Source organism: Belonocnema kinseyi, chromosome 6 (genome assembly GCF_010883055.1).
Source record: "Belonocnema kinseyi isolate 2016_QV_RU_SX_M_011 chromosome 6, B_treatae_v1, whole genome shotgun sequence".
Taxonomy (NCBI): domain Eukaryota; kingdom Metazoa; phylum Arthropoda; class Insecta; order Hymenoptera; family Cynipidae; genus Belonocnema; species Belonocnema kinseyi.
Window position 1 is genome coordinate 142,967,308 of NC_046662.1, and position 14,092 is coordinate 142,981,399.

Genomic DNA, 14,092 nt, shown 5'->3' on the forward strand with positions numbered 1-14,092 from the left:
TAGTTTCATATTCTTGGCGTTTTTGGCGCAGAGCACGGTTCAAATTGGCCAATTGTTGTTGGTAACGTTGACCATTAACTGTTTCGCCCGGTTTCAGAAGCTGTTTTTGCGTCTGACCATCGGCTTCATCCAGCAAAGCCTGCAATTCGACGTCCTCAAACGATTTCGGTGGTATGCCGCGGTCAGCGTTTCTCACATCAAAATTGCCACTTTTGAACTTGTTAAACCACTCATTACACTGCGTTCGATGAAGAGCATGCTCTCCGTAAGCTTCGACATGCATTCGATGAGATTCTATCGCCGATTTACCCAAATGGAAACAGAAAATTAATGTTCCCCGCAAATCGTTGTTTGAAGGCACGTATTTCGACATTTTCAAGAGCGAAAAAAATCACGATGTCATATGAAACTTGAAATGTTTGGTATTGGATATTGTTGACAGATGACAATACGCCAATTAGCACAAATGGTAAGTTCCGACAGTGCCTACAAGTGTGCCTACTGGCCGCTAGATGGCAATACCGGTTTCATATGTATACACCTGGTATTTATATTCGTTATTTTACTATATATAAACAGTTGACTGTTGCTAACTATTTAAAAAAATTCTTTATCTGAAATAGGCAGAACAAAGCATATCTTATCTGTCCGCGGAGCAGCAGTAAAATAGCACTTTCTTGACTAACTATATTCTACCCATTATTCTTTTAAGGATTAACGTCTGAATAATTTCTTTATGAAAAAAGTAAAAAATACTTCAAATATTGTCTAATAATCATACGTAGACAACAGCGGGTTTCCCCAATTCGCAACCACAGCAATTTCTTTGGAAATTATTCCAATTGTTAATAACAAGTGAGCTTTTGAGAAATCCAATAATACCTTTGAGCTTAAATTTGGAAAACTTTTTATGAGTGACAAGGGGCATATTTTAAGAACTTGTTGCTTGATTATTGCAAAATAATTGCATATTTACAAAAAGGCGATTTCAGTCGACTTTCATTTTTCTTTCTAAATTAAGAAATGAAAGAATCGTAACGTACCATCCGTCATTTTCTGTATATTTCAGAAATCTATATTTTTAACTGTACTTTTTTGTGGCATACAAATAGGTTTGTTGTGATAAACAAAAAACATGTTTTTTCTATGACCAACGAATGCTTACACACACTATCGGTCCAAGGATTTAGACTGAAACATATTCGCTTTTGTACTATTTTTTCTTCTTTTCCAACCTCTCCAGCAACCTTTCCAGATTCTCCAGCAGCTTATACTTTACAGTGAGTAGAATTGGGTCTGTTAAAAGTCCTTACACTATCCTGCAAGAATGAATTTTTATTGCACAAAGTATTTGTTTAGTTCTTCTCTACTCGAAGAAGCCGAAGGTTGCATCGCGCCCACTAAATGCGTGAGGAATAAAATGGATTTCTTACTGTGTTTTAAACACTCAGACTCTTGCAAAAGTTTTAAGGAGATCCACATCCTGACCAACTACAACTGTTTTATTCCGATGGGTTTCATAAATGGCTGTCTGCACGATTAGTACATCGGCTAATTAGTACATCAGCACATACCGTACCTTATCGAAATTAATTTTTATTTTTAATTAATCTAGACGCTTCTGAGGCTCAACACTGTCAAAAAGTTCTTGCAGATTTTAAAAACATCCCTCCAAGTTTCGATCCTATACAAGATAACAATGTTTTTGAAGAAATTCATAGCACGTTAAAAATCCAGCTGGGTGTGATACGTATACTCCATCAAATCTGTGACTTCTTTCAATTAGGCTGGTTCTTTATCTGGGCTTCCTTCTAACTTTAGCAGCTGCTCGACAACACTCTTATCGAGTCTACCATCAAATTAAAACAGGGCAAGGAACATTTTTAAAACATGAATTGTGGGGTTGGAAAAGGGGCAAAAATGGTTTATTACCAATGTGTACTACTGCGGCACCAGCTCCATCTGGCATAATAAATTTGATCTTGAGCTGGATTAAAATGTTCCATAATGTGCATACATTTTCAAGGTACAGTTTATATTAATAAAGAAATCATAGATAAACTGCCGGACCCAGCTGATGATTATGGCAACTAATAACAGTTTCTCAACTACATTTTAACAATTATTTCCAATTGTGCAGTGGACTAGGCCTCCTGGGGAAACCACATAAACAAACGGACCACAAACTCGACCTCATAGGTGACGTATGTGCAAGAGAATACTACTATTACTACTACTGTTGCTATTACTACTGCTACGATAAACTTATATATCATTGAATAAATACTAAAAAATTAATTTTATTGTTAAAAAATATATAAAATCGTATTTATTAATAACCCTATACATTATGTGTATATGTGTGTGTGTAATGAGTCACTAATATATTTTTAAACCAATCTTTATATAATGTTCATTTTTTTTAAATAACAGCAAATTAATGACCAATATTTTCTAGAGAATTGTTCGCTCTGCAATTTTAGTCCCATACGTTATGACCGAAAAACTATCCCATTTCAAAATATGTGCAAGAGAAGGAGCGTGCTCGCTTGGAGCTCAACCATCTTAAACCCTGCTCAGAGGGTGGATTCCTCGTACACTGAGCTATTTTTGTCGTTAGATGCACCCTTTTCGAAATAATCGCAAAAAACCGATTTTTGGAGATTGTTCGTTAGATTTAAGGATGTTTCCACTCACCGACCAGAGAGAAACATTTTTATCAAAATATTTTAATCGACTTTGTTTTGTCCACAAGAGCTTGTACCAAGAATGATGTCAAAATTTAGTTTGGAACTACTACAAAAATTGGAGTGATTACCTGTCTTCCGATCTTAATTTTAAATAAAACTTGTTTTTTAATTCAGTAAGGTTTTCCGTTAAAAGCGCCATATGAAGTTATATTACGTCGATTAACTTAACCATTTTTGGCTGGTTAGTGAGTTAATCAGCGATTAACGGGTGTCAACATGACCTCAAAGTTGAAGTTCAAGTACGAATTTATAACGATATCTTGTACTCTTGCAACTTATATTCAATTTCAATCAATAAATAATTCCTGCCCATTTAGTTGGAAACGATGAGCATAAAAAAACACGTCGCGGCTCATCGTTCGTGTGCAGTCAAGGTATATTTTGCGGTCGAATACAAGTTCGAAGTCAGCCAATCAGAATCACCATTACAACAGAAACATGCAGAACCTAGACTTATTGCGAACAGAGCAAACGGTGGGATAACCAGAGTTTAAAAATTCATGGGGGAACGCGCCACAAATTATTCGTGATTAAAACGCCGATTAAAAAATAATCATGATTAGCTAGTCCTGGATTTAATCACAGCTGTTGGAATCGGCCCTTAAAGTCTCAAGCTTTTCTTCTAAATACAATATATTTTGGCTCCTGTGTCAATAATTGCTTTGCTGTTTTCGTCCGCTGCTTATATTGATGTCAAAGGGTATTTGTATTTACAGATTTCAAATGCGCACAATTTACTTTCACTTATATAGCTTTCTATGGCGTGTGCTAGGTCCTCAATAATCCTACCTACCGATCTTCATGTAATTGGAACCATCCTACTGTCGACCCTTAGTTTAAATTTCCGCGATCTAAGATTTCTCCTATTTCGTCCCCATAATTATCATCCCTATCACTATCATCCCTGTAACTATTTTTTCCATTTTCGTCTTTACCATCATTCCTATTGTCATCCCTGTTATCCCAGCCTCTTTCAATCTCATACATGCCTCTATTTTTCTTTCTGCAATCTTCTCTTTCTTTTCACTATCTGCCATTTCTGAAATTTTTCTTGTCTATCTGATCTGCGCTAGATCTGTATCTATCCTTAAATATTTTCATAAAACCACGATTTTGCCCTCTCTTTCAAAGATGCTTTGATTATTATCATAGGTTCACTCTGTTCGAATGTTTTTTATTCGCAAATATTGATCTAAATCGTCCAGGAATTCTTTCGGATTGTCTCTATATTCATCGTGGAATTTAGAAGTCTGAATGTCAGTTTTAATTCTGTGGTTTCGTCTTGTTGAATTTTGTTGCGTCATGTTCTTTTGTAAACTCATGAAAGTTTCTTTCATTTTCTGAATGCGTCGATTAAGAACGTCATCATTATCCTAATAAAATTAAAGTTTCTTCAAAACATTCTTTAGTTTTATTAGACGTTTTTTCAATGTTTGATAACATTCGATTAGATCTTGCATTGGATTGCATGGAAGAAAAATTAATACAAAATCATAATCTAACTAAAATAACAACAAATGAATGTTTAATCGCTGCTAGAACTGTTTTTAAAAACATGATTTTCTCTCTTAATGGTTAAATGTTATAAACAATTAAATGATTTCCTATGCGATCACCATTGTGTCCTATAGTTTTAATTTTGATTTTAGAAGATGTGAAAACAAAAGCTTTGAAAAAATTGAAATTTAGACCTATTTTATATAAAGATGAGTGGATGATATTTTAGCTATTATTCCTACTCCAAAATTGATGACTAATTTATAAGTACTTTCAACAGTATTGATTTGCAAATTATAAAAACACCTCAAGGTGAGTTAATTATCAAGTGGTTTAAAAAAGCTTCATGGTCCAGTAGATATCTTGATTTTAATGACCGTCATTTCGATGGGTCCTAAAAGAAAGTACGCAACTCACGGTGAAGAATAGAATCTATGGAACTCGCGCTGATAAATAAATTCTACGCAACTCGTAAGGAGGAATAGAAAATACGCAACTCGTGGTAGCTTATAGAAACCACGCAAGTAACAAAATGCAAGTTTTCAGGAGACCGTGTTGAAAGTTTAATTAGTCTTCACAATTCAACTGTAATAAATTTAGAGATAATAAAGTGTTTCTAGGGATCTTATAATCATTGCAAAATAAATTATAACCAAAAGCTTATGTTTAAGACAGTTATTGATGTAAGACAGTTAGTGATGTTTTTGTATTTAATTGCAATAGTTAATTGCAAATGTTAAATGATTATAAGCATTGCACTTTTCGCGAAAATTATATTATAGAATGTATGAAAAAAAATATTACGCAACAAATATTTCAGTTTTTAATCTTTGACTAAAAATTATATTTCGTACATAATAACTCTAAAGTTTCAGTGTAGTCATAATGTTTTTTTACTATGATATTGTATGACTGTTTTATATGTTTACTGGTATTTCGAGTCTTTATTGATTGTTGTGTGATATTTTAATTAGCAAATTAATATTAACTACCGCGGAAGTATGTATATATTATATTGGCAGCACAGGCCCTTTCTTATGTTTAAAACTTTTTCTTCTTTGCTAATAGTAAATTTATGAAAAATTAAGCATAACGGAAGTTTAAATCTATATTTGAAATGAGCATAATAAAATTCCTGTAATGACAGTGACGAAACTGACAACTTTTCCATCTTCTCCAGGACTTCCATATTATGTGAGCTTCACCTTTGATAACAAACTATTGATGAATAGTAAAGATTATTCTACATAATATTTTATTACAATATAATCACATGTTCTGTAGATTACCTTGTTTGATGTTACGTTTATTATGATCAATGCACCTCCATGACAGCAAAACTGGCACCACGGTGAAGTTCAGAACTATTTCAGCTTAGTTACGTTCTTTCATTACGGAATCCACGTCCAAAAAGGAGTTGCGTAAATTTGTTATTTATTCATCAATACGTTTTAAATCAATTAATAGAAAAATTGAAGCGTTTTGATTATATACATTATACTGAAAGTCTTCTAAGTCTCTTCTAAGCGTGTTCTTGATATTGTGGTTGGTAAGTATTGATTTATCAGGCTTGACAAGTTCAATTTAATAGAGTTCATTTTGTGCTAAAAAAAATGTATACATTTATATTGTAAATGATAATAATAGTTTCGGTTAGACTGGTTAAGAATTAAATAGAATATTTTTTATAGGCCTAATGCCAGTGTTTGATGGTAGAATGCGAGAGAGGTCTCTGTCTATTAGATTGCCTATTAGTAGAGAAACTAATGTATTTCAATCAAATTTTATAACACGGGAAAAATAAGTTCTAAAAAATTCACTGCGGGCTGGGTTTGAACCAACAACCACTTCGTTACATTTGAGGTACGCCACCAATTGTGCCACCTGAGCACCAACAGTAAAAATGTTAGAATATTAATGAAATTAATGAAATTAAATTAATGAAATACTTATTATGGTTATAAATTATATTCATAAAAATTATTTATATTTATTAAACATCCATGATTCTGTCTTTCGTTGCCTTTGGACTAAGCGAAAATTTAAATCGCTCGAACAACCAACAGCACAAGCGTGGCTTTGGTGTTCGTCTCAGGCTCGTAGACTTTTGATTGCAGAGGGCACGCCAATCGCGCAAAACCCTCAACCAGAAGCATCGCCAAAAAGACTCTGTTTTTTAAACTTTTGCGCGGCGACCAAAAGACAATAGTATAATACTCTCACTTACAGTGTAGTGCGTTTCGAGACCGGAAGTTTCTCCTCCCCGATCTCTCATAGTGTACACTTCGATCCTACTTTAAAAAAATACAAGTTTTCACGTTACCTTGCAACGCTGAAACCGCTTGCCGTTACGGAGAGGATTACTCCCGTATCGGCTGGCAAATTCTTCGCCCAGAAAAATCTCAACGTCGTAACGGAGAGGATTACTCCCGTATCAACTGGCAAATTCTTCGCCCAGAAAAATCTCAAGGTCGTAACGGAGAGAATCACTCCTGTACCGACGAAAGTCAACGCCACCATCCCGCACGAGCAGATCTGTGTACAACCCGAACGGGATCTTTTCCTCCGGTCGGCCATTTTGCCTCATTTCGGCTCATTTCGAAAGCTTCCATCGCACCTGCGTTTTCACAGGCGAGTTATGTTACGTAAATTCAAACATGGAAGAGTGTAAAGCCTGTGCTGTAACTTTTTCTAATGAATTTATCTTAATTCGATATCTTAGAAATGTGCACAATATTATACCAGAGATGAGAAAGAAGAAATATGGATGTGAAATATGCGAGAAACAGTTTTCTACTCATTAAACTTTAATGAAGCATCTCAAATTGTTTCATTCATCGGAAAAAGAATCTGTACCAGAGAGGCCATCATCTTCAAATCTGTTTTCAAAGTAAGTAAAAAGTAAATAATTATTCTCTTTTTAAATGAAGAATTAGAAATCGATTGAATTATTGGAGGAAATCAAATTTTGTACACATGCAAAGTAAAGTATGGCTAAAATAAGATTGAGACAATTTTGATCGCATTTATGCGTTTTTGAATTTGGAATAGAGAACTTAGTTACCTTTTTAAGATTTCCTTTTCGAAAAGTTTAAGAATGGAACAAAAAATATATAACAATATTTCATGCAATATTATTCCAAGTAATATTAATTGATATTTGTTCAATATTAGCATTTTTTAGACAGCAAGCAAAAAAACCAAATCAAGCGTCATCTAGAAGATACACAAACTATTTTGTTATTCCCTATATTTTACCAGGAGCATTAAAATTTTTTTTGAAAATGTTTATATTTGAATGAATGTTAATAAATCAAATATATTTACAAACTCTAGTATGCAATAAAATAATTAATAAAAAGTACAAAAAAATTAATTGAATTATATTTCATCTATATGAGTTGAAAAAACTTCAAAAACAGTACTAAAATCCAGTTTAAAAAATTCCAAAACCGAGCCAAATACGTTGCTCAGAGGTTATACACATGAAACTTTCGAAATAAGCCCAAATGAGGCGAAGATAGCCGATCGGAGGAAAAGATCCCGTTCGGGTTGTACACAGATCTGCTCGTCCAAACTCGCTGCTTGAATATGAGCTGCTCTTACTTTCCCACACCGGTTCCATGCTCCGTGTATGATAAGGTGCTCCCTTTATCATCCCACTGAGCGTTCTACCTCCACTGTCTCCCAACAGCCAAGCCAGAGTCCCGGCACAAGCCAGGCACAAATATACCATCCACACGTCACTGTTAGCCGGTGACACAATCCGACAACGTCCTATCCTGCCGGAAATCTAGATTATTTCTAAATTCTTTTAAGACTCAGCTCGTCTAGCGAACGTCTAGGGCAATCTTATGGCAGTCACCTAATCTAGGGTTCGTCTAGACTTCATCTAACGGCGTCTCGCAAATTTTAGCTGCGACGCTTTTGAATCTAGCATTCGCGTAGTATTATCTAGAAAGGCGTCAATTATAGATAATGTACTTCTAGACAATCTTATATAAAAGTCGTCCAGGCTTCTGAAAGGACTCTCACTTTGCAAGTCTCTATCCCAAGACCACCCCCGAAAAGCGCTCTGATCCTCGAAATACAAATCCTTCGCACTTTAATCACTTAATGTTTGAATCTTGCCTCTTGAATTCAATAAAGAAATCCCCACTTTATATTATTTTATAACTTTTGAATCAGTCAGCCCACAGACTGATCTTAAATTTATTTCAGTTTAGTTCTGTGTGTGATAAATTCACGCCTATAAACAAATGCTTTTATTTTATAAAAAGATTTATCGGGCGATCGAATGTGTGGAAGCATAAACGTGTCTTGTTTCTAGGTCATAATATTGATTTTATTGGAATTCCACAATATTTTCAGTATATACTCACTCTAATTCGAATAAAATTTAGTTTATATGGAAAATAATAAATTTTTAGTGAATTATTAAAATGATATTTACTGTTCTTTCTTCAATAATATATCAAAGTTCTAGAGTTGCACGCATGGAAACGGTTAGCGCAGGGTTCGGACAAAGTTTCATACAGTTTGCATGCAAATTGCAGCTGGAGGGGATTATGATGAGCTGGACTCGCGCTTAGCTAGTTCAAGGCAGATCGTCCGTCTCGAGTGGAAAATTTTTCTCCCTCTTTTTCAATTATAACTTATTTTTAGGGAGCCATGTAAAGGGTTTTCGCTTTTTCAACCAGCTCCCCGTTTTTAAACATCAATAGGGATGTTTGTCGATACATCTATTATATTGAAAAATATATTATCCACTATTTTATATTATTATAAATACTCAAGATTAATTATTGAGTTACCTGCTTAATCTTACAATCGAGCATCTGTGGTGCTAACAATAAGTCATAACACTAAATCAGGTACTTGCTTTTTGTTACAGAAAGTACTCGACACGCAAGAAAAAGTCACGTATAGCCTTTCCTTCAATAAGGGCATATCGACAGCTCTACTGCCGAGAGTTCAAAGTTCTTATACTCCGTACACAACTCTAAAATACATTGATTTCCTATCCTTTTGTAGCAGTTTACCGAGCGAGAAGAAGTTAAAGCTCTCTGCGGTAGAGCTGTCGATATGTTTGATCGTAAATGTCGGATACAATGTATATATTTTGCATTTTAACGCCTAATTTATTTAACTTATTGTTGCAGAATGGAACAGTGTCTTCTCTGCCGTATTTAGCAATGTGGATTTTTTCCATGTTAATATCTCATGTTGCTGATTGGATAATATCAAGGAAAAAACTTAATCACACTATAACACGAAAAATTGTTAATGGAATTGGCCAGTATGGTCCGGCGATTGCTCTAATTGCCGCTTCTTACACTGGGTGCAATCCTTGGCTTACCGTTGCTCTTTTAACGATCGGCGTCGGCATGAACGGTGGAATCTACTCTGGGTTTAAAGTAAATCATTTAGATATTTCACCACGATTTGCTGGGGTTCTAATGTCTTTTACAAATTGTCTTGCCAATTTGGCTGGTCTTCTTGCTCCTATTACAGCTGGTCACATAATCGTTGGTCAGGTGAGTAAATTTGTTATCATTATACGAATATTCTAAAAAAGCATTTTCATTACCATATAATACACTATAGTACAATAGAAAAGGATGCTTCCCATTTTTTGTAGGTCATTGCGACTTACCAGAAAAATTGGTTCCTTCAGTATGATGTCGTGACACTCGGGTTAATCCAAATTTCCGGTCAAAAATGTCTAGCAATGAGATTCGGAATGTTCCTGGGAACCAAATATTGGATGTTATTTCTTATAATGTTTCAAAGAAATTTTCATTTTTCGGCATTTCATTTTTGTCAATATTTTACTATAGATTTGCTACTTTCAAATCATGCAAAATTTCGATTGAAACAAACATATTTCAGTATATTATTTAGTGAAAATTTGAAAGTTATGAAGTAAAAGACATATTTCGTTACTCGTTAAATAATATATAATGTACTTGCGTCAAAAAGTTTAAAATCTAAAATAAAATATAAACTGTCATGATTAGAAAATTTTAATCTTGCAAGTATAAGAAATGACTTGGGAATTCAACTTGTAGGTTTTATAGTACGAGAGCCAGCGACCATTTATAGTTAGTCATTTCTCAAAAGCTGAAATATTTTGCTGCGCTTGATTTATTAATCCATGTAAGGCAATGGACCATCAGCTTGCGCGGTTGTGCGGGGTATAGTTGCGTCAGCCTCCCACGTACTAAAAATAATGATTAAAAAAACTAGTACTACAATAGGCGAGACTTTTTCGACATGTTTATGATGTTAAAAAGTAACGAAAAAATATAAACAGCTAATTTAAGCGTGCGGGATTATGCTTCAACTTTCCACGTGATCAAGTAAAAAATTTGCGCTGAGTAAACTGATGCCGCAAAAGCTGGAATTTAGTAAAGCAACGGGTAATGCAATAAGTTATACGGAAGAAATAGTCTGCTGAATTTTTTGCATTGGATAAGTGTTCGGCTTTATGCAAAACGGAGTAATTTTTTATTTAACTTATTAACCTACCTGTTGAATTTTCAAATTTTGGCTTTTGTGTTATCAGATGTATATTTGTTTGTTATCACTAAGCGCAGCGTGTGTATGCAGTTTTTGGACCATGCAAGATGAAGAGAAGTATTTTTGAAAAATAATTATATGAAAATATTCAACATTCATTCTAGTATTTTATATAATATTTTATAAATAAAAAATATACAATACAACTTGTATAAAATCTTTTTATATTTGTAAAATGTAACTATCCGAGAGCAACATTTTTACACAAATTAGAATATGAATTATAAAACGTGTACAGGCTACAGTATGAAATTGTTTGAAATGCTGTCTAATTTTATATTTTAATCTTAAATTATATAAAATTAAAAACAGAATAATACATAATTTGAACTTACCTAAAATTATCTCATCTATGTTTCCAGGCTCGCTAAATTCGAACCTCATACTATTAAATTCCAAACTGGTCACTATTCGTCTCTAACTTAAAAAAATATTTCAAATAGTCAAATTAACACTATGTTGCGATGAGTAATATAGTCAAATCACCTTATCTTTATGTTTCCCAAGTCGCTAAATACGAATCCAAAGTCAATTTAACTCAGTCTGGTCACTATTCGTCCGCAACCTAAAAAAGTATTTCGAATCGTCTAAGTAACACTATCTTGCGATGAGTCATGTAGTCAAACCAACTTATCATTATGGTTTCGGGCTCGCTGAATCCGAGTCCAATGTTTTTTAACCCTATCCAGTCAATATTCGTGTCCAGCCTAAAAAAATACTATAAATCGTTGAAACAATACTATTTTGCGATCAGTAATGTAGCCAAACCCCCTTATTTTCATGTTTCCGGAGTCGCTGAAACTAATTCTAATACTAGTATAACTTCAGCTATTCATAATTTAAATCCATCCTCTACAAGCACCCTGATTTGCTAAGATCATACGTTTGACTGTCATAATGTACCTCTGCGTTTTACAGGGTTAAGACTGTCATTATGCTAAATACACAATGCCCGCATCATTTATATGATCCGGAACCACAAATTCTTCGGGTTATCGCGTGTATTGATGGTTTATTCTTTTATACTCATAAGAACAGTAACTTCAGGGCTGTGTGACAGTCATTTTGTGTTCACAAAGGAAGGCACTTAATCAAACCTTTATTAATATTTGGACCGTTTGGTTACATTCACGATATCTAAGTTTCACACCTTTCGGACATGCTTAATAATGATAATGATATATTGCAACTGGAATTTTCAAGAAACGCTAACGGATTGAACAGATGGTTCCAAGAAGAAGATATTGTCATTGTTGATCGGGGATATCGGGATGCCACCAATCTACTAGCGCGTTCGATTATTACGTTGAAAATCGCAGTATTTAATCCACTGCATTAGCAAACAACTTAAAACAGAAGATGCTAACGAATCGTATAGGTATAACACGTTCCTAATATAGGCGAATTTTGTCGGATAGATGAAGCTATTATTATCAGATACCATCCTTTAATTGTCACAGAAGGAGCTGATGCCTAAATGGCCAATGAATGACTTAAAAAATCTAAGGAACCGAATTTCGTATAAGCACTAGTTGAGGCAGAAAACTTTTAGACAAGAAGCGCCCAAAGATGGGTTCAATTAAATGCGGTCTAATTAGTAGGTTTCCCGGTCCTGACTCTTAAACTCTTAAAACAAAATCGCAGTTGGGGTTTATCTGGTTAAACTAGCACCTACTTACTGTGGTGCGAGAAACACCCGGAGATATCGCACTTTTCGCAGCAACGTCTGCGAAATCATGCTGAATACTCCGAAAAGGGGCTATGTAAGCGGAACGCCTACTCTACCACAGCTAGAACAAGCCGGCAACAGAGAAAGAGAGGCGACACTAAGACCAACCGCGGGCAGGCAAGTGAACCTGTGTCGCAAGAAATGTATGAACAACGAGGCTCAAAGAAAGGTGTAGCCGGATGTCGGGAGAATCTGCTCATCGATAGATGTGTCTGTAAAGATGCAGCATTCTACCAGCGTTAACCTATCGATGGCCTGGATTGATTATCGGAAAGCTTTCAATTTGACCTCGTGTGACAACTAACAAGGTCACCTTTCAGAGAGGTGTCTTTCAGGGCGACACCATGAGCCCACTCCTCTTTTGCCTTACATTACTGCCACTATCTCTAGCACTTCGCCATTCCGACGGGGACTTGTGCGGCAAACCTACAGATCGAAAGTACAAGGTCTCTGATGTATTTTGATGTATTTTACATGGACGATCTTAAGATCTACGTTAAAAACAAAGAGCAACTACATCTAGCTCTAGGGGTTGTCGAACGATATACTAAGGAAATTGGAATGGAATTTGGGTTAGACAAATGCGTTAAGGTTTATTTGAAGCGAGGAAAACTTAATGGAATTCCTGAAGATCCTGAGCTCGTTGATAGAAGCGCCATACGACTACTTTGCGCTGGAGAGACTTATGCATACCTGGGCGTGCCACAGAGTCGCATTCAGGATTTAACATCTATAAAGGATACTCTCCGAAGCAGATACAAACGTCTCATCCGACAGATTTGGTCTTCCGAACTGTCGGCGAGGAAAAAAGTATCTGCAACGAACATGCTTGCCGTCCCGGTAGTACTCTATTCATTTGCGGTAGTTCCAGGGACGAAGAACGAGTTCAGATCCCTTTATATCGGGACAAGAAATGTTATGCACATGAACAAAAGCATGCATCTTAAGTCTTCCATTCCGCGACTGTACATCTCACGCCCTCAAGGTGGTCGCGGAATATTGAGTCTTGAATGTCTTCACAACAGGATTATTCTGGGTACAGCACATAGAGTTGCAAATGGAAGAGACCCTCTTCTTAAAATGGTCAGGAATCACGAAGAAGTAGGCAAAGGAGCGTTTCTGTACAAAGCAACGGAGGAGGCTGCTGAAACACTCGGACTTGACTTCAGTATAAGGGATGAGAAAAATGCATCAAATCTGAGCTATCTCGAGTACTCACTCCTGAAAGCCCGGATTAAGAAAGCACAAGAGAAAAACTTTCGTGAACAGCGCCTCGATAAGAGGATGCTCGGTATCTTCCACAGAAATGTGAAGGATCAGTCAATGTCTTGTGAGCTAACGTTTTCTTTCCTTAAATCGCCCGGATTGAAGTCTGGTATGGAGGGTTTCATTTTTGCATGTCAAGACGGTGTCATTTCCACCTTAACATACAGTCGCCACATTTTGAGCCAAGACATTCCCGATGATAGCTGCTGGGCGTGCCATGCACACCCCGAGCATTTAGCTCACATACTATCTAGTTGTCCAACTCACG

At 35.5% G+C, this 14,092-nt stretch overlaps 1 protein-coding gene across 3 annotated transcripts in view; it reads left to right on the plus strand.

The window, feature by feature from the left end:
• The window catches only part of LOC117174760 (putative inorganic phosphate cotransporter), an 822,629-nt gene that overhangs the window by 769,734 nt on the left and 38,803 nt on the right, over nt 1–14,092 (plus strand). For all 3 annotated transcript variants that reach the window (XM_033364112.1, XM_033364111.1, XM_033364110.1), the window contains one exon: nt 9,410–9,784. In XM_033364112.1, the coding sequence (XP_033220003.1) occupies nt 9,410–9,784 (375 nt within the window). The remainder of the gene's footprint in view (nt 1–9,409; nt 9,785–14,092) is intronic.